This window comes from Haliotis asinina, chromosome 9 (assembly GCF_037392515.1).
Source record: "Haliotis asinina isolate JCU_RB_2024 chromosome 9, JCU_Hal_asi_v2, whole genome shotgun sequence".
NCBI lineage: Eukaryota > Metazoa > Mollusca > Gastropoda > Lepetellida > Haliotidae > Haliotis > Haliotis asinina.
In genome coordinates this window covers 42,287,476-42,311,125 of record NC_090288.1, presented here as the reverse complement: position 1 = coordinate 42,311,125, position 23,650 = coordinate 42,287,476, and the positions used below count along the sequence as shown (strand labels likewise).

General features: G+C 40.6%; 2 protein-coding genes across 3 annotated transcripts; one reads left to right on the top strand and one right to left on the bottom strand.

Annotated features, from left to right (window-relative positions):
- Positions 1 to 47: 47 nt before the first annotated feature.
- LOC137295858 (transforming growth factor-beta-induced protein ig-h3-like) lies at positions 48 to 10,344 on the bottom strand. 2 transcript variants are annotated; one of them, XM_067827413.1, is made up of 7 exons: positions 10,247 to 10,344; positions 5,060 to 5,235; positions 3,212 to 3,414; positions 2,339 to 2,828; positions 1,682 to 1,780; positions 1,409 to 1,519; positions 48 to 238 (listed from the first exon to the last, which is right to left on the bottom strand). In XM_067827413.1, exons 2-7 carry the CDS (start codon positions 5,232 to 5,234, stop codon positions 126 to 128), a joined length of 1,191 nt encoding a protein of 396 aa, XP_067683514.1. In that variant the 5' UTR covers position 5,235; positions 10,247 to 10,344; the 3' UTR covers positions 48 to 125. The 2 variants fall into 2 exon arrangements, with proteins under 2 accessions (XP_067683514.1, XP_067683513.1); XM_067827412.1 differs by lacking the exon at positions 10,247 to 10,344 and having other exon boundaries at positions 5,060 to 5,316.
- A 3,462-nt stretch (positions 10,345 to 13,806) lies between these two features.
- LOC137297257 (N66 matrix protein-like) lies at positions 13,807 to 18,734 on the top strand. The gene is made up of 2 exons (XM_067829271.1): positions 13,807 to 13,861; positions 17,794 to 18,734. The coding sequence occupies exons 1-2, from the start codon at positions 13,807 to 13,809 to the stop codon at positions 18,732 to 18,734; spliced, it is 996 nt and encodes a 331-aa protein (XP_067685372.1).
- The last annotated feature ends 4,916 nt before the right edge of the window (positions 18,735 to 23,650 follow it).

The window sequence follows — 23,650 nt, the reverse complement described above, 5'->3', positions numbered from 1 at the left end:
TGAAAAGGTAGCGTTTTAGCGCTGGGGTACGACTGATAAGTTCCGAAACATACAGATTCCTTTTATTTCAACATCCTACATGATGCTGTATTGCATCTCTTTCACGTGGTTTCTTTTGATCTACTTCATACAATAGGGTTGCTTGGGAGGTGAAGGACGCCGTTGAGGACGTAGATGACGCCGTTGGTGGCATGGATCACGTTCCTGATGCTGACCTTGTTGAACTGGTGCACGTGACCTGCAATGCATTCACAAGAAAATGGTTTTAGTCCCTCCCTTTACTGGAACACTCGTTGAGGTTTAGATAAATAAGTGAAGAGAGCTCATAAGAGTGGTTCGTAAATTGCCTAGTTTTAAATGATGGGACGTGTCGACGTCTTTTTAACAAAAAAAAAAAAAAAAGAAATTTGAGCACAGTCAACCCAGAATCCCGACGTGTCTAGACAGTTTCAGGCAAAGCATAGTGCCGCCTGGTTCAGTCCCGGGTCTGATGCGCCTGCGCTAACGCTCCAACACAGGCTGAGCATAGTGAATAACTTGACTAAAAGCCTTTAAAACAACTTTCCTGTAACCTCCCATACATATCAGCCTCTAGAAATCTTGTGATCAAAAGCACAAATGTAATAGTAATCCTCAAGCTCACTCAGCTAAAGGAATTTAAGATGCCAAGCTGAAAAATGTTTTCCGCTCTAATTTCGTAAACCTATTTGATGAATTTTATGAATGTCAGAATTATCATTTCGCGGTCTCTACAACCTCGTATGTCGCAATGTATATGTTAAGAGGTCAAGTGATTGATCTATAATAGCCAAGGAAAGAGGTCTATACACATATCATTCCACGAGTGAATTTGTTTCAGCTTAAGGTTGTGATGTGAAACGATGTGATACCCCAGACACTAATAGCCTGTATACGTGACGAGCACATATAATGCACCGATTTTCGTCTCCCAAGTGTATTGGTCTACGTCTGCAATGTACACTCATTTTCGTCTTCAAGGGGAACTGATTTTATTTCTCTTTTTGACATGTACAGGTCTAGGCGTTCAAAGTGTACTAGGTCCGGGTTAGAATTGGTCTTCAGCAACCCATACTTGTCGCAAGAGTCAAACCCGCTGACTTGGTTGACACATATCATCATATAATTGTTGTGTAGAGTGATTATCATGCTGTGGGAAAGTGGATTGATCTAGTTGTCCCCCATTTTGATATTCATTCTCTTGTTACATGACATTTGTGAATGACAATGCAGACTCGACTTATTACAAAGCTGACATACTGTTGAGTTCGGCGTTAAAGAACCACCCACCCATCCATCCACCCACCCAACCAACCAACCGACCAACCAATGTGTTGATTTCCTTCATCAAACGGTACAGTCATTTATTCTATCATGATATGTGTCTCACCGTTGTGCGTGGAGACGTGGATGCGGTGTCCCTCGAGGGAGGTGAGCATGTCGTTCTGATGCAGGGTTTGGGGACCATGGATGCCGTTCAGAATGTGGTACATCATTGTGCCTGTAAACAAAATACAAACCAAACTTGCATACGTCAGCACTGTGTGTGATATGGTAATTTCATATACAGCTGGTGGATTTGAGGAGGTAAATACAAATAGAGGAAAATATATTTAGTCTGCGTTAAGTGATGTGGGAATACGAAACAAAGATATGTACATACTCTTCAGAAATTTGGCGTCATTGTCAAGGTTGTTTCGATAGGCTGTCGGGAGCTTGCTGAACGCCGCATTGGTCGGCGCGAGAAGAGTCACATGTGTTCCTATCGACAGAGATAAAAGACATTGTGTATTCACAGACGAGATATGTAAAGATATATGTATTGTTCTTCAGGAATACGTGTTTGGCCACTTGCTCTGAACATGGAGGAACCTGTGACACAAAGCTCCTCGGAAGTTCATGCTTCAATTGAATCACTGATGGAATTACTGTATTACCGTTGCTGACAATACATGTAATAAACACTCAAGTAATCATTCATTTAAAAACAAAAATACAAACAGACAACACACACCCCCACCAAACAACAGCAACAACAACAAAGTAAAAACAAAACAAAACAAAAACAACAACCCCCGAACCAAAGAAAAAACACAAGCAAAAACAAAAAACAAACAAAACAAAAACAACGAAAAACTACCCCAACAAAAACAACACAAGAACAAAAAAAAAATAAAAGAAGAAGCAAAAACAACAACAAAAAACAACAAACGATTAAAACAAAGGCAAACTTTAGGTAATGAGTGACACAATGTCACAATAAGTGACACAATGTCACAATAAGTGACACAATGTCGTAATAAGTAAACGTGCTACCTACCCTCGATCTCGCTCCAGGCTCCAGATTTCATTAAGTCCGTAATCAAGGTGCTGTACTGACCATAGCTCTGACTGAGAATATGTGCTATACTGCCATGGGTTACATTGCCATGGGTACCGTTGCCATGGTAAGTACAGTTGACACCCCAGGTTCCGTTGGGGCAAATTGTACCGTTGCCATGAGTACCGTTGCCATGGTGGGTACAGTTTCTACCGTACGTCCCGTTTATGCATATTGAGCCATTGACATGCTGGATTGGATAATTGGTGAAATTTCCATGGGTACCGTTGCCATGGTGAGAGCAGTTTCTACCCCAAGTGCCATTACGACACAGGTCATATGCTTGAGGGCGGGGTTGTGCAGACGTTTTGTTGTTGGTTGTGTTGAGCAGTCCTGACCCCTGTAGCACGACCTTGCTCACAATGAAGATGAAGCCGTTCGAAGCTCTCTTGTCGAATCCAGTGATATTGACACCGTTCACGAAAACGGCCTGCAGAAAAGTAACAGAAAACCAGACCAGACTCATTGGACGCTAAATCAACATAGCTAATGTTGAAATCACCCGTATTTTGCATATCAGCTATAAATATCGTATTTAGTATGTTCTACGTACCACATGTCTTCCCATACACCCTGATCTGTCAACATTAGCGTCGCATCTGGCACATATATTCCCTTTGTTTACCTTGGTCTTAAAGTAATTCAGGTTCAAGGGTGTACCCGACCATGACACCCGGTTTTGTGTACCTTGATCGTATAATCCAGTGGATGTAAAGGAATCAAACACAGCACAGCTGTACTTCTTGTATCGTATTGTCTGATTATCATTAGAGTACTGGAATCTTCAATATATTATCGGTCTTTCTTGTTTACCTTTGTCTTAGTTTGGTTGAAGAACAGGAATCTTCCCAACAACGTCCTCAGTTTCTTGTTTCGGATCAATTCGGATCTGTTGTATGTTCCATTGACAGAGTGGAAGAGGACAAGCTGAGTCAACAGGGTCTTGTTTCCTGTGATGTTTCTAGACAGACTTTCGAATGCCTTGTTGTCTGGGACGAACAGCGTGAAGTTCCCAGCTAAAAGAACAAGTAACGGCATAGCCTTATATTCAACGGATAAAGGATGTTTCACTTAAAATCACGCGTTTTCAAAGAAATAATCCTTGCAGACGTGACTAAACACTTTCCCAAAAATGCAAAATGCGATCCAAATTTCCCCTTGCATCATTACTCAAACAGCAAGTAACGGCATTGTCTCACCTTCAAAGGGCGAGCGTTATGTTCACATACATGTGTTTTGCCGTTTTCGAAAAATAAGCTATTCAGAAACAAAGTGAGGACATGTGCAAAACTATCGTGAAATGTACATAGTCATTAGTAGAATTGAAACATTAAATCACATCAACAAATTTTCAGATACAGTGAAACTGCAAACACTCAGCCGTTCGTGACCAACTGTTATTAAACTCCGGTACAATTTCATCTTGTAAGTAAGTAAACAACACGAAGTAAACAACATCACACAAGAGCGACAACTCAGTATCTGATCATTTCGTAAACGTGAAAAGAACACAGGCACACAACCACATTGCTGTTCTGAAACGATTAATTATGAAAACAACACCAATAATACTCAAATAATTGTTAGAAATACATTCTATCGTAAATATTCTCATCTGTCTCAGTCTGAATATACACTTTTTATTGTGAAAAAAGTCTGGTTGTGTAATTTAACATGTTTCCTTGATATTTAAAAGTAAAAGTATTTGGCATGATTAAAGTAATCACTTTGTCACCTGTGATATTAAGAAATAAGACAACAGTGATCTACATCTATCTTAGCTTTCTCTTGAAGAATGTCCACCTCTATAATGGGTGTCTATAATGCTGGTAGAGCACCAGTTGAGAATGAATTGTATTGCGGGGATTGTGGTAAAAGTATCTCTTGATTCGTCTCAAGGTATGAATACTACAGTCACTGTTGGTGACCAACTCTCCAATACACTACATATGTAACACCGATTTATAACAATTTATGAAACTGATTACAAAGGTAATCATTACCGGATATTATTAAATATTCATCATGTGATAATTTCAGACATATCAAAACCGCATGGGGGTTCACATTCACTCTCACCATTAACCGCACCATGAAATACCTTCATTATATTTATTTTGTTTGTCGTGATACTGTGAATGTTCAAAATAGACATGTCTAAATAGAGCTTATGCAACACGCAACACGAATAAGAAATCAGTGTCAGTGATAAGGCTTAAATAGAACAATCACACAGGTACCTTAAACAGAAGACGCGAAGAGTCATGTAAATAAACCAGAGTTTGTTACGTTGTGTTTACTTGCAAGTTATTCTTGGTGTAAATTTATGATGGAGAACATTTGAAATATTCGAGAAAATGCCCCAACCCTCCCCCCACCCCCCACCACCCCCACCCCAACCACCATACACGCCTACAGCTACACACTAACACGTCCAATTTGTACATTGCTATCAAAGTGCCCATTCTTTAGGCGCATTCTGATTGGTTTGTCGTATTTTCGTACAAAACATCCATGGACAAATCATACCCCCTTGCCTATTAATGCTTTAACCTAAACCTTTTTCAGATTGTATCAGTATTGCATAATCTGTGCCGACAAAACAGTATCTACGACAGTCACGTGAATATGTCATCCAAACCGAACCACTCATTGAAGTACCTTTCCTTGTGAAGATAGCTGTCAGGTTGGCTTCGTGAACAAAGTGGGCGAACTTCGTCGCCCCCAGGCTCCTGACAAGAGGTATGAGAGGTTCCAGTGTGTCCCGTTGGAAGGGAAGAGACATCACCACCCCGAGCACCGTGGCCGCCACTAAACTGATGAGAAGAGTCTTCATTCTGCAGGAACAACTATTGAAACTGAGTGAAAACAGTCTTTATATTGCCTGGCGGAAAGGTTATCTTGCGTTGGTCTTTTATCTCCTGATTTGATTGGTCAAAAGAATCATATGCTTTTTAAGAATCGGTATATATAGGAAGGATATATATTTAGAATGACCTCTGGTGTTGTATTTTAGATACACGTGTTATAATGTAAAGAATACTGGAACACATTGTACTAGACTGGAGTGAGTTTTGCGCAGCATTCAAGATATTTCAGCTATATGGCGACGGGACCAGACGATCCAGTGATCAACAGCATGAACATTGCGATCTTCGCAATTGGGATATGATAAAATGGGTCCAGCAAGTCAGCGAGCTTCACCGCCCAATCTCGTTACCTACTTCTTACATGAAACAAAAGCTGGGTGAAAAAAACCCGGGCGGTGGTTGTGAGTTTATCTGATTGAAAAGTGATGGAAAGGGTTTTGATAATAAATTGGTGGTGCTTCTGATATTAATAAGTGAGTATGGTGGTCCAGTAAAATCACGGCAGTGGGTACTAGAAATGGACATCACGCATTGAACCCATTTGGGCGTGACGAGCGAATGCTCTAACCACGAGGCATTAAGTATAGATAGGGTGGAGACGGGTCAGATATAAACAGATAGGGTGGAGTTGGTATGAGATAAAGAATGGGTTAACACGATTCCAATGATAAGAAAATGGAAGGTGAAGACTGATTTTCATGTGACACAAACAGAGAGTGAAAGTAGTTCCGATATTAGTATAAATACTTTCAATACAAATCCATATTGTCGGAGTAAAATTCTCGTAGTACAATAATCGGAGTAAATCCTTGCTGTACAATATTGGATCACATTTTGGTGATACAGTTCATATCGCTTGAGTACATTCTTGCAATACAATAGCTGCAGCAAATTCTTGTAATACAATTGTCGGAGTATATAGTTCTACTGCAACAGTGGGAGTAAAAACCAATACAGAGCATATAGTCAGAGTAAATTCTTGTAATGCAAACGTTTTTTCTATCACAAGGACAGATTTTTTAGTGCCAAAACAGTGAGGGATTTTTTTAACGCCAATTATCATTTCTTTGTGGAAGAAAGTGAATTATTAGATAACTTTTTATAAGTGAATTGCAACAGTTTATTATTCACTTCCGGTAATGAACGGCGAGGGCTAAGGTTGGATGAAGCTCACGGTCCGGCTTTCTTTCAATTCAAAATCGATTTACTAAAACCGTCGAGAAATCAAAACCCTGAGAACGACAATGATGGCGTCACAAGACGAGACTAAAAAACAGGATGCCGTTTTCGAGTCATATTCGCGGAATCAAAATCTACTCATCTATGGGGTTTCCTTTATAAAGAATGCCCAACAGTGAAAAACAGTTTGTTGAAATGAACGAGGAGAATGCCGACAAAATGGACTTTCTCAACTTCAGGACGGTCTGCAGAAATGCCTCTGTTGTCATGAAATCCGTTGGTCTGCAACGCCGTTTTACCAACCGACAGTTCCTGCGAGAAAAGCACATCCTGACACGTACAGACCTACCATTCAAGCTGAAATGTTACCTGGAATACTCTCCGCCTGAGCTTTCCAATTGCGGAAGGACGATAATGCACACTAAAATCTGAAAACGAAGTTCTATGGATAGTCAACTTCCTTACGTCGCGTTTCGGTGCAGGTACTAACACCGTTATCAAGCAATGCCTCTCAAAGAAGAGGCCCAAAGGTTTGAAACTAATTTGGACGTTATGTACTGGAGCTCAATGTCGTGTCTTATTGTTACCTCCACGCCAGCACAGTACAAAACATTGTGTCAGAAGCTAGGTAGAAGCTAGGCCTAGGACTACAAGACATCTTATCACGTCCTGTGGAATATTAGTTTAGTCAAGAAATGTCGGCGAAAATCGGAATTCCCCCGATGAACTTCTGGTCGACGAATGTCGGCGAACCACGGCGTCGTTGGCAGCAGACAATGAATTTGTTGTTGCAGGACCATTCTCAGGCAAGAATGACAAGCAGGAATGTGCGTATTTTCTATACTTGCATTTTGGACAAACGGGTACAGGTATATTCAGTACGTGGATTTTTACGGCGAACGAAACTGACAAAATTGATGTGTTGTTTATGTGTTGTCATGAGATTCCGTTTTTATTCAAGAAATAAACAACAAAGCGAAGGTGTAGATCAGAATGTGACAGACCTGAAGGATTTAGCAAGACACGGTGCTTTTGGTGACATTAAGAATGAGACGATTCGAGATCTGATAGTATGCAGAGCGAAGGATAAACAGGTTCAGGAACTGCTAGAAGAGGCATATTTAACACTGCAAAAGGCAAGAGACTTAGCAAGACGTTTCAAAATGACAACAGATGATGGAGACGCAGTGTGAAGTACATGCCGTTCAGACTTTTAACGAACCCAGTTTTGGTAACCAACCACATGCATGTGTTATGAGTGTGTATTTTCTGTATATTTTGTTATTGGAGTATACAATCGCTGCCAACGCTTGATCATTATGGGGAAAATGTCATTCAACTCAGGAAACATGTCCAACTCTAGGGAGGGGATGTTTGAAATTCGATATGATAGGACACTTTTCATCAGTCTGTGAAAGTGATAGTAGATATTCTCCAAAGTGAGGAAACTTTCACCCCAGACATAGCCGTGGAAGGTTCCAAGGTCACGGGAATAGTGGAAATACGCCAACAAACAAAGTTCATGGAATTGAACAGTTCACTGAGGGTGTCGTTATGGGATCGGTCGAGAAAAACCAAGAGGTAGTTAAAGATGGGATTTATGTGCCAGTGACTGGAAATGGCAGTGCAGAAATAAACATGAAGCTTGATTCAGTGACCCAAGTGAATTGAATGTCTTACCAGACGGTGAGTCCCACAGACTTCGTAGCAGAGCAGGTGCACGGCGTCCAACTCAGACCAGATTATGTGGTTATGGTGGTGTTGCACTGAGGATCTTAGCACTGACAAGTTTACACTGTCAATACAAGGAAGTGTCGAAAAGCTTGTAGAGAGATGGGCTTGATGCAGGTGGAGTTGACAATCACAAACTCTCCAGACTGAAAACCAGCTTCAAGGGAGATTCTTACAGAATTGAAGGACGTTTTCCAAGGGATTGGATGTATCGAAGATGAATCTTGCATATACAGATCGAGGAAAATACAGTACCAGCTGTACATGCTGCACGAAGGGGTCCTTTAGCTTTGGATACAAAAATTCAGAAAGAACTACAAAGAATGAAGGATGTAGGTGTGGTATGTAAGGTAAGGTAAATGAACCAAAAAGGTGGGTGAACTCAAATGGTAAAATTAGACTGTGCTTGTCCTACTGACTTGAATAAACTGGTGACGCATGACCATTATAGGGTGCCAACTCTGCCAGACGTAACACCAAAGTTGGTTGGACAGAAGTATTTTACAGTGTTGGTTGCCAAGCCATCTTTCTAGCAAGTACCACTTGACACTTCTGTACAGAGGGCTTGAGAAGAACGACTGTCATCTATTGGCCAGAAGGAATGGTCAGACTGTTGCAGACGTGATGGAACTTGAGGATCATTAATGGCATCAAGAAATTGCCCTAGGGGGTGAAATCGAAAAACTTGATACAGTGACATCGGTGATATTGATGACGAGTAGCAGATTCAAGAGACGTAAGGAAATAGCAGGTAAATTACCATAGCACAATAAACTTACAAAGTCTTTTGTTTGTTTATTTATTAGTACCCGGTTTGAATTTACATAACGTTATTTTATTCCCCTCGAGGGCAACACAAACGTATTATCCATAATATATCCACACACACAGAACCTAGGCTAGTACAGAAATTGACCTCTGGTGTTTTTTGTAATCCTTAAACACAAAAATGCAAGTGTTGTATTGGGTTGTGTGTGGAAACCAGTGGCGCGAGACTAGACTGACACGCTTCACAGCAGTTTATCGCTTTGCATACCCTCGGCCCCTTAATTTTAAAATGGACTGCACCGCTATTCAGATTCACGGGTTCAAATGACAGGTCGCATTATTCTCGCAGAAATACTAGTAATACAATCATCGGAGTAAATATTTGTAACACAATCCCTATATCCGGCGTGAATAATCTTGCGACTAGCATGGGTGCAGAAGGGAAAGAGGTTCACCGAAACAAATATGGTAAATGAACCCAGTGGGTAAACATCGTTACAAAGTAGTACAGACCATAACACACGGCTTTCACTATGAGTGACCTTATCTTGAACGCTAAGTAAAATCACGTTTCAACCTTGACACACTCTCTTATCACTTTACTTGATCAGAAGGGGTATACGAGCGCTTCAGTCTGTTGAACAAGACGCGTCACATGCCAGTACAAAGGGTCAATTAAACCGGTGATCGGATTTATTCTTATAGCACAACCATTCACTCAGTATGAGTGTATTAATATTAAAGCTTGGTCGGTTAGTTTGTTTTTACCGCTGCACTCAACAATTTTACAGCGATGTGACGATTGACTGATTGATTGACTGTAAATAACAGTCTGGACCAGGCAAACCACTGATCAAAAGCATGATTGATCGGTTGGCTGGTTGTTTAAAGTGGGACTCAACAATATTCCAGCTTCATGGCGGCTGGGTGTAAATGATCGAGTATGATCGACAATATCAGTTTTAGAAACACTTACCTTCTGTCCCATCCGTATGCAGGAATACAAATAAACTTGAATACCGTAAACATTCTGTCCCGCCCGTAAGCAGGAATACAAATACACTTTAAGACCGTAAACGGTAGGTTCCATGAATCCAAACATGATAAATATTCTCGACCATTCGTATGTATGAACACGAAGTTTCAGATCTTAATTACTGTGTACCATTCGTATACATTAAAACATAGAGAGTTTAAGACATCGACTATTCTGTGCCACTCGTATACATGTATAGAAACATTGTCCAGTTACGACAATATGAATACTTAGAAACATTCCCATGCAATAGAATTTACTAACAAGTCCTCCTCCAAATGTGCAATAGGCTGGCCAAGGCACAAGGTAGAACCTAACTGCTGGCTTTGCAGAATTTACCCACTGACGGCTGGGCTGTATGTGACTCAATTCTATTCTGTTAAGTGCAAACAGTATCTAATCTTACGTGCAAATTTACCACGACTGATCTCAAACAATGTCATAACAAGATAACGACCCCCGTGAGTCGAGCATTCCGACAGGTGAGATTAATCCTGAATCCGATAGGTGAAGCCACCATAAAGGTAGAGTATACTGTGGTACTCTGAAAGGTGTGCTTGTCTCCAAACACAACTTGGCCTTTTACTAAATCATGAAATAAGTCACTTTTCGCTGAATATGGAGGAGAAGCCATTGACGAAACTGCCGAGGCCATGACAACGTGTACAAAATACCCTTGTACCCTTACTGTCTCAGTTTGTAATAATCACTGAATGATGTCGTCTTATTCCTGTAGTTGCCAGCCAAACGTCTGTGATTGTTGGTAATTTGAATTTATGCTGAACAGCAAAAGAAACGCACGTTTAAAAAAAACAATCTCATAAAAGAATGTTTATGTTTTCTATTTAAAACCTTGACAAAGGTTGCGCTTCTTATTTTGTTCAGCATAGAAGCTGCTGCTACGCCATCAGTGATGCCCTTCAAGAACCAGTTTACCATTTCTTCTGGCGCGGCACAACCATTACTAATGCAGGGAAATCCCTACCCACTTGGTAGGACGGCACGTCGACTGTCTGTGTTTTAACATGTTCAAACAAGTTAAATAATGTAAAACCACCGTGAGGTGATACTGAAACTTTTATTTCTGTCCCTAAACTTCCTGTAAATGTTTGACATGAAACTAATGCAATAAGGTTTTAAATACTAAGTCTATAACGAGTCTCTCATTATTGACATTTGTGTGAATAAACTGCGTATACATGCTCAGCATCACCAACCCCAGTAGACCTTAAGATACGAAAGTAAAACCCGAAAGCAATAACAAAATAAAAAAGAAACAAAAAAAGTGTAACCAAACGTGGCCACTTTAGAAATAGCATTACAAGTTTCTCTCAAGGGTAATACTGTCTGATGTATGCATTTTTTGTAAGGATAACAGTGCTACAAAGAGGCGTACATCATACAGTATTATCCGAAGGAAAAAATGAATATTTTGAAACATTCAAATGCAATAAACCTTTCTAACGTATAAGCTCACGTCCAAATGTGCAAGAGGGTAGCCAAGGCAGGACCTAAATGGTGGCTTTTCCGAACTTACCCACTGACAGCTGGCCTGTATTTGACTCAATGCCATCCAGAAGCATACAGCGTATTTATCTTACCACCATGTTAAATAAGCACAATAACATGATTCTATTTTATGTGGAAGATCGCGATACAGCTTCTCGGCTGAGAGTTTGGCGATTTCCATTACAAATTTTTTCAAGTTCTCATCTTCCTCAGCGATGTCAGTCGGACCCACTGACCAATTAAATTAAAATATTTTACATGGAGTTAAAATAATATGTATTTGCTCTTGCAGTATGTATTTGCTCTTGTCTTGTGATCATGGACGCACTTGAACCATCCGGTCAACAGAATCAAAGAGTCTTTAATGTGAGCAAGATATTTACACCAATGTTATTGTGAAGGTCCAGTTACATACCAGCACAGGACTGACAGATTTAACTTCACATATTCCATCCATGTAGAAATCAAACTCAGGTCTTAGGCGTGACCAGTCAACGCTCGTTTCAACTGCTCGACTAACCAACTCTCTCTCGATGCAGAAAATTAGAGAAATTTATCGTACATAAGGAATGTCAAACAATTGATTGGGAATTTACAAATTTAGAAATAACACTGGCTGACCCACTAACAACAGGCAACGTTTGTGAAGTATACTTGAAAATGTATGGACAATATACTTCTAGTCTTTCTTAGTGTTTTTGTCGGTGAACTGGTGCAGTATAGATGAAAGAAAATGTCACAGTTCAACCTCTTTGTAGATTTATACTTACTCATAATCATAAGCACTTAATGACCTCAGTACGTTCCTTTTTGTTTGAATCTTTTAATTAAGAAAGTGTGGAGATGTTTACACACTGAAGGAGACGATTCATTAGCAATAGGATTTCACGATTTATTGTTCATGTCACAAATCGTTAATCCATTGTTCCGTCTTTTGTAACAATAGGCTTTATTCGTTTGGGAAATGGAGTGGTTAAGTTATGGCGGATGGCCCCGTTTCACAAACCTCTCGTACGCTTAAGATCTCGTAAGTTTTCTCGTAGCCATTGTACCTCCAATACTTTAACACAGGGGATACGCGAACGGATGCTACGAGAAAAGTTACGAGATCTTAGGAAAGGGGCCCCACATTGGCAAGCACTCCATGGCCTCACATATGCTTGATGTATCACGAACTGACACTGATCTGGTGCTCAATCCACCGGCACCATCTCCTAATATCTTCACTGGTATTCAAACCACTGACCTTCCGATCTCCAGGCAGATGACTTATCCGCCACGCCACAGACAGGTAATGCCTGCTTCAATTACGTTTATAACACGCCGGACGTTAAAAATCTTCACTACCCGAAGCAAGGCTGTATTCACTAGAGTATGGAGGCAGTTCAAGACATTCAGAAACACCCTACGGGGCAGTGGTAAAGTTTTCTGTTCAGTCCGCCCCCAAACCACATAGAATGTTTACAAGAAATAACCACTGACATGTCTGCGAGGAGACTCTCTGTCCACCATAGCACATTGAATCGTGGTTTTCAGTCATGTGAAGAACATCCCAACATAATGCAGTGACCTAATGGTTTTGTGAAGAGCTCTAATTCCAACTGCAAAAAGGTTGTCTGTATTTCAGTTTAGATGATAGAGACGCACCTGCAGCATCGTCGTTCATGTAGGACAGTTTATGAATGTCCAATCAATATACGTTTCGCTGTAAAGGCTGCGACTAAGATACCGTTACTGTTGTTTAGGTCAGACTGAAGTGTCATTGTTTATTGGAAAGGGGCCGGATGATGACAGCAGAAGCCTAGCAGGACATTATAGATTTCCCGGTACGCTCTTATACACAGACGTTCAGATCACCGTCTTGCATCGGCTTATACGTCAGGCAGATTTAGACAATGCGTGGAGACTTTCTAGAATGGAGTGGATATAATACTCTATTTGTTTTGAAGACAGGAACTGTGTGTGTAATCTACTGAAATCTTGTATTGAAGGAAAGCACGGTGTGCATTCTACCGAAACTTTGTGTTGAAGAATGACACTGAGTCATATATAGGAGTTCGGTTTCTGCGGAATTCAAGGCGATTCAATTCATTTTTTTATCCATACCTAAATTTTGAGGGACAGTGATTCTAATCAACTTGATTAACACAAGTACACATATTCTAACAAACAAATACCTTGCTGTCGACTATTCAGACTATTCATATTCAATTGGATTCACATATTTGGAAAATATCTATTTTAAACCGCCGTGGAAATGCCATAGCAACGCTGTGAAGGATTATACTGTGACGAAGAAATCGAGCTGATAGGTGATGGGCTCCGTACATCTCCTGCTTGCCGTTACCATTATTCTTGTCACCCTGAGAGGTAAGCGATGGTTATTTTTATCATTTGCATTGGACCTGATATTTCTCAACAGAGATGTGTTGCAAACTGAAGCTATGTCATAACCGCGCTCTCCATACTTGTAAGCATCAGAGACTCTGGACTACATAACAGTCGTTGTTAGAAACATTAAACTGAATTTCCGGTCTTTCGGTGCCGGTCAGAATTGGTCTTCAGTAAGCCATACTTGTCGAAAAAGACAACTAACGGGAGCGTATGGTCGGACTCGTTGACTTGGCTGACACATGTCATCGTATACCAGTTGCGTAGATCGATGCTCATAGTGTTGATCAATGGATTGTCTGGTCCAGACTCGGTTATGTACAGATCGCCGCCATATTGCTGGAATATTGCTGAGTGTGGCGTCAACCAAGTCTAAGTAATCTAAGTCTCAGTGTTGTTCGTTACACTCCAAACCCTAGTAGTACGTCAGCGTCAGGTAACCTTTGAGCTACCTATGACCGTCCAATCAATAGCGAGACTATAGCGAGATTTAACCAATCAAACAGCGGCTACTGCTAAAGGATCGGAGGGACTTACAAAATATTCAGGTCACTGACACAGATCTCTCCACAAACAAAAATCCGCAAGACCTGCAGTATATACGCTTTGTGGTTTCTGTTGACATGGTTACCATTTGGTAATATTTCCGCAAGATGACATCCTTGAATATTGCCAAAAACACCATTTTCAGCGACTGTGTACTTACCGTTGTCATGGTTGTAACATGCGCCGTGTGCATCACATGGGAGAATTAGTACGCTAAATAGCATTCGGAATCGTTCAGGTACGAACCTTTTCGAGATAAAAAGTTCAAAAGGTATGTGCGAATTTCCACTTTCGCGATGTGGTAAGCTGTGCTCTGATTGGTCAGTCTCAAAGGTTACCTGACGCGACCTCCCATAAGGTTGTGTTAGTGATGTGTAAAGAAAAGTACTGAGGCTAAGTTTACTTAGACTGGGGCGTTAACCAACAAACCAAACCACACTTTTCAGGTTGCAGTGGAAAGGCGTGAGATCTGTATGGAGTCAGGCGAAATGTATTCCATTTTCAAGGGAAATTCTGTGAATATTGGGTGCCATCGAAAAGGCGGGGTATTAATATCCTTTTCGGGAACACTTGCGGCCGCATGCAGATGTCGAGCGTAAATTCTAGTCCGGACGTAAGTAAAATGTCCATCTGGGCTTAACGTTAAACCGGTATGCATATCTTAGACGTAGCTGAGGCGTTGTGCTCTATATTTACAAAAGGCAAACTGTAGCGCAAATGGGTTTGCCCTGCATAGAGAATATGATCAGTCTTATTATACTTGTATACGAGCGAAGCGAGCAAAGGTTGGCAACGTACTTCCCTCGCTTCGGTTCGGAAAATATTTTACTTGTCAAAATGAATTATGTCAACGTGAAATATATTTTATTCAACATTTTAAGCACCACTTCTGGTATTCAGATCGTTCTTCGCCTCCATTACCCCCGCCAGCTTCCGGTTCAACGGAAATAGCAGAAATAAAGAAAGAAATACCATACTGCCTAATGTTATCATGAACCTGTTGGTGTTCATTTGTCTTATCTGTCGTCGCTATTGTTAGAATTTTCGTAACATTTGTTTTTCGTAAGTTCAACACATATTTATTTAACATCTATAAAATCACTTCTGGCGTAGTGGGCATTGGAATAATACCCTCCTGTTCCTTCACTCCGTTGAACCGGAAGCTGGCAGGGTGAGTGGAGGCGAAGGACGATTTGATATACCACAAGTTGCTCTTAAAAAAAATTCACGTCAGTATTTATTCAACATGGGGTTGAAAACTGTGAACACAACCCAGTGAAGAAATGGGTGTATACCTTTGATGGTGTCGATATTTTATTTTGATATGAAAAATATTTTTCGAACTGAAGAAAGGGAAGAATGTTGCCAACCTTTGCTGGCTTCGCTCGCATAGAAGAATCATATTCTCTATGCTACGCGACCCCATTTGCGCTACAGTTTGCCCTTGACTTACATCACTTACCCAGCATGCGTAAGTCGAATGCCGATACTGCAGATGACAGTTTTTGAGAAACCGTGTATTTAGAGCGAGGTCAAACCCTTATACAACGATCTTGTTCTGGACAGAAAAATTATATTCAGGAGATACAATCAGAAGTGATTGTGATTATGACCCCTACCGCAATTCCACCACATATAATTTCTCTATCTGTAAAGCTTTCTTGGTTTTCTTTGGCTTTTCATGATTACGAGGTACCCCGAAGCTGTTTCGCGCATGTTCACGGGGTTTTAAAAACCTGAAAATAGTACACTGCGCCTCGACGTTAATGCGTTATGTCAGGCGTAGTGAGGTCAAGGCTAAACTGACATTGTGCATGACGTGTAAGAGCAGAACGACACAGTGTGCTACGAATGACGTTAGCTACGCCAAGCATGCACATGCTGTCACTGATGTCATCGGTAATCGTTCATGAAACGTTTACAGCTATTTTCCCCTTTTGCACCAAAAGAATGCCTTTCTGGGGATATGGAAGACTTGATCATCCTTTCCACTGCTATTTGCTGTTACATCCGATCCCATGGACGAACTGTTACCGTGTACATTAAACCATCCATTTCGAATATGATTCTTATATTCGATGGATGGAGTATTATCAGGTATTTGACTTTAGATTTCTCCTATCCAGTGGTTGGCCTGTTTTCGTGGACATTTGATCTGACATTTCCTATATTCAGTGGCTGGTTTGCTATCATGGCATTTGATCTGAAATTTCCTATATCAAGTGATTGGCCTGTTATCATGGACATTTGATCTGACATTTCCTATATCCAGTGGTTGGCCTGTTGTCATGGACATTTGATGTGACACTCCCTATATCCAGTGGTTGACCTGTTATCATGGACATCTGATCCGACGTTTCCTATATCCAATTGTTGGACTGTTATCATTGACATCTCATCCGACGTTTTCTATGTCCAGTGGTTGGCCTGTTATCATGGCATTTGATCTGACATTTTCTATATCGAGGGGCTGGCCTGTTATCATGGCATTTGATCTGAAATTTCCTACATCTAGTGGTTGACCTGTTGTCATGGACATTTGATGCGACGTTTTTGTATTTCCATATCGAGTGGCTGGCCTGTTATCATGGACATTTGATGCGACGTTCTTTATTTCTATATCCAGTGGTTGGTCTGTTATCATGGACATTTGATCTGACATTTCCTATATCCAGTGGATGACCTGTTGTCATGGACATTTGATCTGACATTTCCCATATCCAGTGATTGGCCTGTTTTCATGGACATTTGATGTGACATTTCCTACATCCAGTGGCTGACCTGTTATCATGGACATTTGATCTGATATTTCCTATATCCAGTGGTTGGCCTGTTATCATGGACATTTGATCTGACATTTCCCATATCCAGTGGTTGGCCTGTTATCATGGACGTTTAATGTGACATTTCGACTATCCTGTGGTTGGCCTGTTATCATTGTCATTTGACCTTTAATTTCGTATATCCAATTGGTGTTGCGTTTCGTTTGTTATATACAACACATAACAAGGGGTTATTGTGGTTTGATTGTCCCGTGTCATTTTTGTACAGCGAGCGTTGTGAGGGTAGCATACAAAACTGACAAGGGACGAATATGCCTCGTCTTGATATTGCTTCAATATTGCAGAAGTCACCTTAACTTTACTACCATTCCCTATCATAAGATATACAAATGGATTTGTTTTTGTGTGTCTTAAACCAATATTAGTTTTTTTTGCGGCATAAATCTTGAACAATGCATTGTTCATCAGATAGTATTATACCCAGGCTTTCATAGTGAAATGCATATAATATGTAATGACTCAATGACCATGCAGTATTTGCACAGTTTTAAATACAGGTATGTTTTTTTTCTATATTTTCAGTGTCTTGTGGTAATAATGGCAACGGCAATGGTAACAACGGCAACGGTAATGGTAACAACGGCAATGGTAATGGAAATAATGGCAACGGTAATGGTAACAATGGAAACGGTAATGGTAACAATGGAAACGGTAATAGCAATAGCGGCAACAGTAATAATGGCAACGACAATGGTAACAACGGCAACGGTAATGGTAACAACGGCAACGGTAATGGAAATAATGGCAACGGGAATGGTAACAATGGCAACGGTAATGGTAACAATGGAAACGGTAATAGCAATAGCGGCAACAGTAATAATGGCAACGGCAATGGTAACAACGGCAATAGTAACAATGGCAACGGTAATAGCAATAGCGGCAACAGCAATAATGGCAACGGGAATGGTAACAACGGCAATGGCAACGGCAATGGCAACAATGGCAACGGTAATGGCAATAGCGGCAACAGTGATAATGGCAACGGGAATGGTAACAATGGCAACGGAAGTGGTAACAATGGCAACGGGAATGGTAACAGCGGCAATGGTAATGGTAACAATGACAACAGCAATAGTAACAATGGTGGTAGTAGTGTTGATAATGGCAACATTAACGGTACCAACGCCACCAACAATGGTAACAACGCCAATATTACCCACGGGAACATTACTAACTCCAGTGGTGAAAGTAGTGACATACAGTCATGGATAGTGAAGCTCCATACAAACTGCTCGGAGGTTAACACCGGTTTTTTTCAGGTGCTTTCTGCAACAACTGACGTTAGCCTGAAACACGAACTCACCAACACTACCAAACACACATGTGCACACCTGTGCATCTCCATCCCTGACTGTATATACTTCTCCCACGTAGACAACCCTTTCACGTGCAGGCTGTATACTGAAGGAGGAGAAAGAGGATCTACCACAGGGGAGACAATCTGGCGGAAAATACACACATAACTGTTCGGGTACCGTTAGACAATTCCTGTGCATGAAGGCTTAAGCGTCGCTGTACTACAAAGCACTTGGGGAATGTTAAGCACCACCCCTTGTTAACGGAAGTATTTTGACGGTCTATAGACACATAAAAATCCGAAAATAGTTCATTTTGAGAATTGTGTGCCATATCGCTTACAGTTCGAAGATGGTGGTGATCCGTGGAGAACCGGGTTATCTGATCCAGTGGGTTTTCTGACCTAGGGAGTTTTCTGACCCGGATGTGTGTGTCTGATCCAGGGAGTTGTCTTAATCCAGGGGGGTTATCATATCTAGGGGGTTGTCTGATCCAGGTACGATTGCTGACAACAATAGCCAAGTATTCCCAGGCGGTGACACGAACAACCATGACATGATGAAAAGTGGCAGTGTTGGTAATAGCAATCGATACTACTGCTTAAACTGCAGATGTTTATGTTTCATCTCTGTTTCATCATAATACGGGTTGGTCACACTGTAAGAAGCATACTCATTTCTGCTTCATAAAATCAGTAATAGGTTCGATTTCGTATAATGGCAAATTGGTATGAAAATACATGATAATCTGTTCCTAACATTGTTCCAAGATTTTGACACAGACATGTAACATGTAGATATGCTTTGTATTCTTCGCGTTTATAGTTTGCTGCGAGACAAGTTTTCGTGTCTGGGCCGGCCATCATCATCTGGAACCTTTGAGTGTGCATGTGTGGGTTAAATGTACAGAGAACACCCTTTAACTCGAACTATTACTCGATATGTCGTTTAACTCGATGCAATAGTCCCAGGTGAATATTTTCGGCATTTTATTCTAATAACGACAATCTGCTGGACAGTGGTACAAGAACCTGTATCGAAACGTCGCACATACGATATAGGAAGGTTTCTTTCCAGTTACGAAAATGTCCTTCAAAGAGTTGAGGATCATACCCACACCTAAGGCGGAATGCTGTCGGAATGAATTCTTAAACTTCTTACTGTATTCCGTATGAATTCTAATATTCTCGTCAATTCTTAACATGCCCGAAAATTATCAAACGGCACTTGAACTGCTCCTTAGTATTCTTATTGCATCCTAGCTGCATTGTATGTATTCCTGCTGCATTGTATGTATTCCTACTGCATTCTATGTATTCCGAACACATTTGAGGGATATCAGAATGTCTAGAATGCGCCTGGCTCGAATGAGTCGGAATGTATCTCGATTGATGCTGGACGTCAGGTGGAATATTCTTCTCATTTATCGGAATATTCGATTGAAGTTGGAATACACCCTTCGAATACATTCAGAACGACCCAGATGCTCTTGAAATGAGTCCTGACGTCATTAGAACAACCTGAACCGCTTAAAAACGTGGTCACCTGTCACTGAAACGTCAGGTAACATTAGGGAGTCGCATTCTAATCAGCACTGTAAGAATGATGCAAACCACAAAACTATTTAACCCAAGTAAGTCTTACAATATGTTAATGCAGGCAGGCAGGGTAGAATACGGGTCTATTTTATATTGTCTGATAGAGGTTTAGGTCAGCAGTACTGAGCCCACAATAAATGTTTCATTTCTGAATTTTTGTCTTCTCTGAAAGTATATACATGACATGACTAGTGTAGTTTATTTTAAAAATTAACAAAACCTAATCCTTATCCATTTTTTTAATTTTAAATAACTCACTACACTTTAGTTTTGTATGTGGGGAGGGTTTTGTCGCTTCTTCTTATAAAACTATGAAAGGGGTTAGGCTTTTTTCCGGTCAATTAAGTATTTAAACTTGAATGTATATCAATACTGACAGAAATAAAAGACGCTGTTGTTTTTATCACTTTCTTTTAATATGCGACAAGTATAATAGGTTACATAAAAAGTAGATTCATGCAAATTATTACTTATACCCTTCTGAATCAAAGTTAAATATATGTCAAATAGCGATTGCAATCTAAGTAAGAATCTACCAATGTATATCTAGCGTACAGTGTAAAACACCTACTTGAATGCAGAAATACTGAACCACAAAAGAAATGTCGCACCGATAGCGGTTTCTTATATCGCCCACTGTAATTAACTCTATTTAACAATCAAAAGGGACGATTGAGTTCAAACTTGATAATTATGGTTAAAAATTTTCGAGGATCACATTTCGAATTCCTACAACCAGAATCCCCAAAAGTGGTACCATGAAGATAACCCAAAGTCAGTGGTACCATTAAGGTAACCCAAAGTCAGTGGTACCATGAAGATAACCCAAAGTCAGTGGTACCATTAAGGTAACCCAAAGTCAGTGGTACCATTAAGGTAACCCAAAGTCAGTGGTACCATTAAGGTAACCCAAAGTCAGTGGTACCATTAAGGTAACCCAAAGTCAGTGGTACCATTAAGGTAACCCAAAGTCAGTGGTACCATTAAGGTAACCCAAAGTCAGTGGTACCATGAAGATAACCCAAAGTCAGTGGTACCATGAAGATAACCCAAAGTCAGTGGTACCATGAAGATAACCCAAAGTCAGTGGTACCATGAAGATAACCCAAAGTCAGTATTGTGTGCGGCGTATATGAGCATCGACGAAAGCGTTGCATTGTCTGTACATGGAATGAAGTAGCCGGTTGATGAAAGCCATGGTCGAGTCTAGTAGCAGTTGTCGGCCTTGGGTGGAGGTCATTCAATCTTCTTTGAATTTTGCCCCGAAGGTGTTCTAATAGACTTAAATCAAGTCTGAGTTCAGGCCATTGTAGGGTTTGGATGTCATGTTGTCTTAGGACGTCCAGTGTTACTCTGGCTAACCATTTTACGAAAGCATTTGAAAAAAAAATATAACCAAAATATTTCAAAATATTTCAAAATGTTTCTGCGTTATGAAATGCTTGGGAGATGTTTTTCAAACATTTTTGTGAAAGCTGGGTTTTTACCACAAACAGAGCTCCCAACGTTTCCCTGCCACAGGCATATATTCAATAGTCTTTTTATATTCAATGTGTCTTTTTCTGTGTGTATGTCAAAGGTCTTCAGATGCACACCAAACACTCATCCCAGCAAGCTCTTGGAGTACATTGAACCACGGGACCAAGCTAAAGCTGTTGACACCCAAGACGTTCCTGTTGTGTTTGCAAAACATGAGGCATGTCCTGATAAATAGTCACTTGTTTAATCATGAAGATCCGGGTTAAAATTGTCTTCAGCAACCCATGCTTGTCGTAAGAGGCGACTATCGGGTTTGGGTGGTCAGTTTCGCTGACTGGGCTGACAAAGGCCATCGTATCCAATTGCGTAGGTCGATGACCATGCTGTTGATCACTAGGTTGTCTGGTCCAGAGCGATTATTTACACACTGCGGTCACAGAGCCAGAATTTACCGGTACTAGAAGTACTTTAAATATATCAAATAATCGTCCAGAAAACCCAATCACTTATAACGTACTTAACAAAAAGACTGTTTGGACTGATACCTACCTTACTGGAACCATTTGTAGCTATGTACAGTTGTGCCTCGTGTCCACGTTGCTGGGGATTATCCTGTCAAATATACCTTATTGAATAAGCAAGCAACATAACGAAGCATCACTGGGTGTGTAGATTAAACATTTCTGCTGTAGGTCGTTGGGGCCATATGATTTCCCGTATAAATATTAATTTATTAACAACACCAACCATTCAGCAATAGTCCACTTATATGGCGCTTATACACAGGTACATTACCTGTGCCGCGCTAGGTACATTACATCCTCACGGGTACACATTTTACAGTCATTGTGCATCTAAGTATCTTATCCAAGGATACCATACAAATGTGCCCACCTTAGGACCCGAACCAAGGTGCCTCCACTTGGAATTGAACCAGGGCCTTCAGTGAAATAGGCAGGCATCTCACCACTGCTCTACTGCGCTCGGTACAGTTTGATTCATACGAGTATTAGCTGAGATATTTTATGAAGGATTTTTAATGTGACAATGTGGATCTGAGTATCTTATCCAAGGATACAACGCAAATGTGAACACCTCGGGACCCGGACCTAGGTGCCCCCACCGGGGATCGAATCCGTACCTTCAGCGTGATAGGCAGACCTTACCAATGCACTGTTGCACTCTGCCATTTTCGCGTTTGTATACTGACTGTGCATTAAACATGGTATTCTTTATCAAATGTTCCTTGAAAGATTACATCTGAATCATTGATCTGAGATTAAATCTGTTACATTAGTGAGAGACAATATATTGTGGAAAATGACAAAAACATTCATCTGTGTTAATCTCAGAATGAATGGAACTGATTCTACCCATACTCTAAACCTGTCGCCAAACCAGTCTGCCATTGTGTGTTTTTATCCTTCAGTTAACGAGTTTTCTTTGTTTGAAGTACGATGTTTTTCCTATTGTTAAGTGCTTATATTGATTACACAATATTTTGTAGACGTCAATCCGCACGGTTTTTTTCTGTAGTCCCGCAACGCACGTCAAATGATGATTTTCCTTATCGGACCAATTGCCAAGCAATCTAGGCTTATAACTCTTGTAACATTTTTAAAAAATCGTTCCTGCCTTAAACAGCGTATGTAAAATCATGCCTTATCTGCGGTAGTCTCAAATAGATTACATGAGTCGTCCAGAACATTTTCTGATTGCAGGGAAGTATAACAGTGTCACATTAATTGTCATCTCTTACATATTTACCGAAGCTGTCTTCCGAACGTTCATTACAAAGTAAGAGCAATCTTGTGGTAATGGACGAGGGACACGCTGCGATTCAGCTCAGTTTGCTGCATGAAGTGTGTGTGTGAGTGAGTGAATGAGTGAATGAGTGAGCTGAGATTAAAAACCCGACTTCCGTTTCTTTGCTGTTCAGTAAAGTTCATAGTATGTAAGTAAGAGCCAATACGACTAGATGCATTTCTGCATACACTGTGCACCTTT

Coding starts and splice junctions, on each gene's coding strand:
- LOC137297257 (XM_067829271.1), top strand. CDS start 13,807: ATGGGCTCCGTACATCTCCTGCTTGCCGTTACCATTATTCTTGTCACC. Junction 13,862..17,793: donor TATTCTTGTCACCCTGAGAG/GTAAGCGATGGT, acceptor CTATATTTTCAG/TGTCTTGTGGTAATAATGGC.
- LOC137295858 (XM_067827413.1), bottom strand. CDS start 5,234: ATGAAGACTCTTCTCATCAGTTTAGTGGCGGCCACGGTGCTCGGGGTG. Junction 1,781..2,338: donor AGCCTGGAGCGAGATCGAGG/GTAGGTAGCACG, acceptor CTCTGTCGATAG/GAACACATGTGACTCTTCTC. Junction 239..1,408: donor CCACGTCTCCACGCACAACG/GTGAGACACATA, acceptor AATGCATTGCAG/GTCACGTGCACCAGTTCAAC.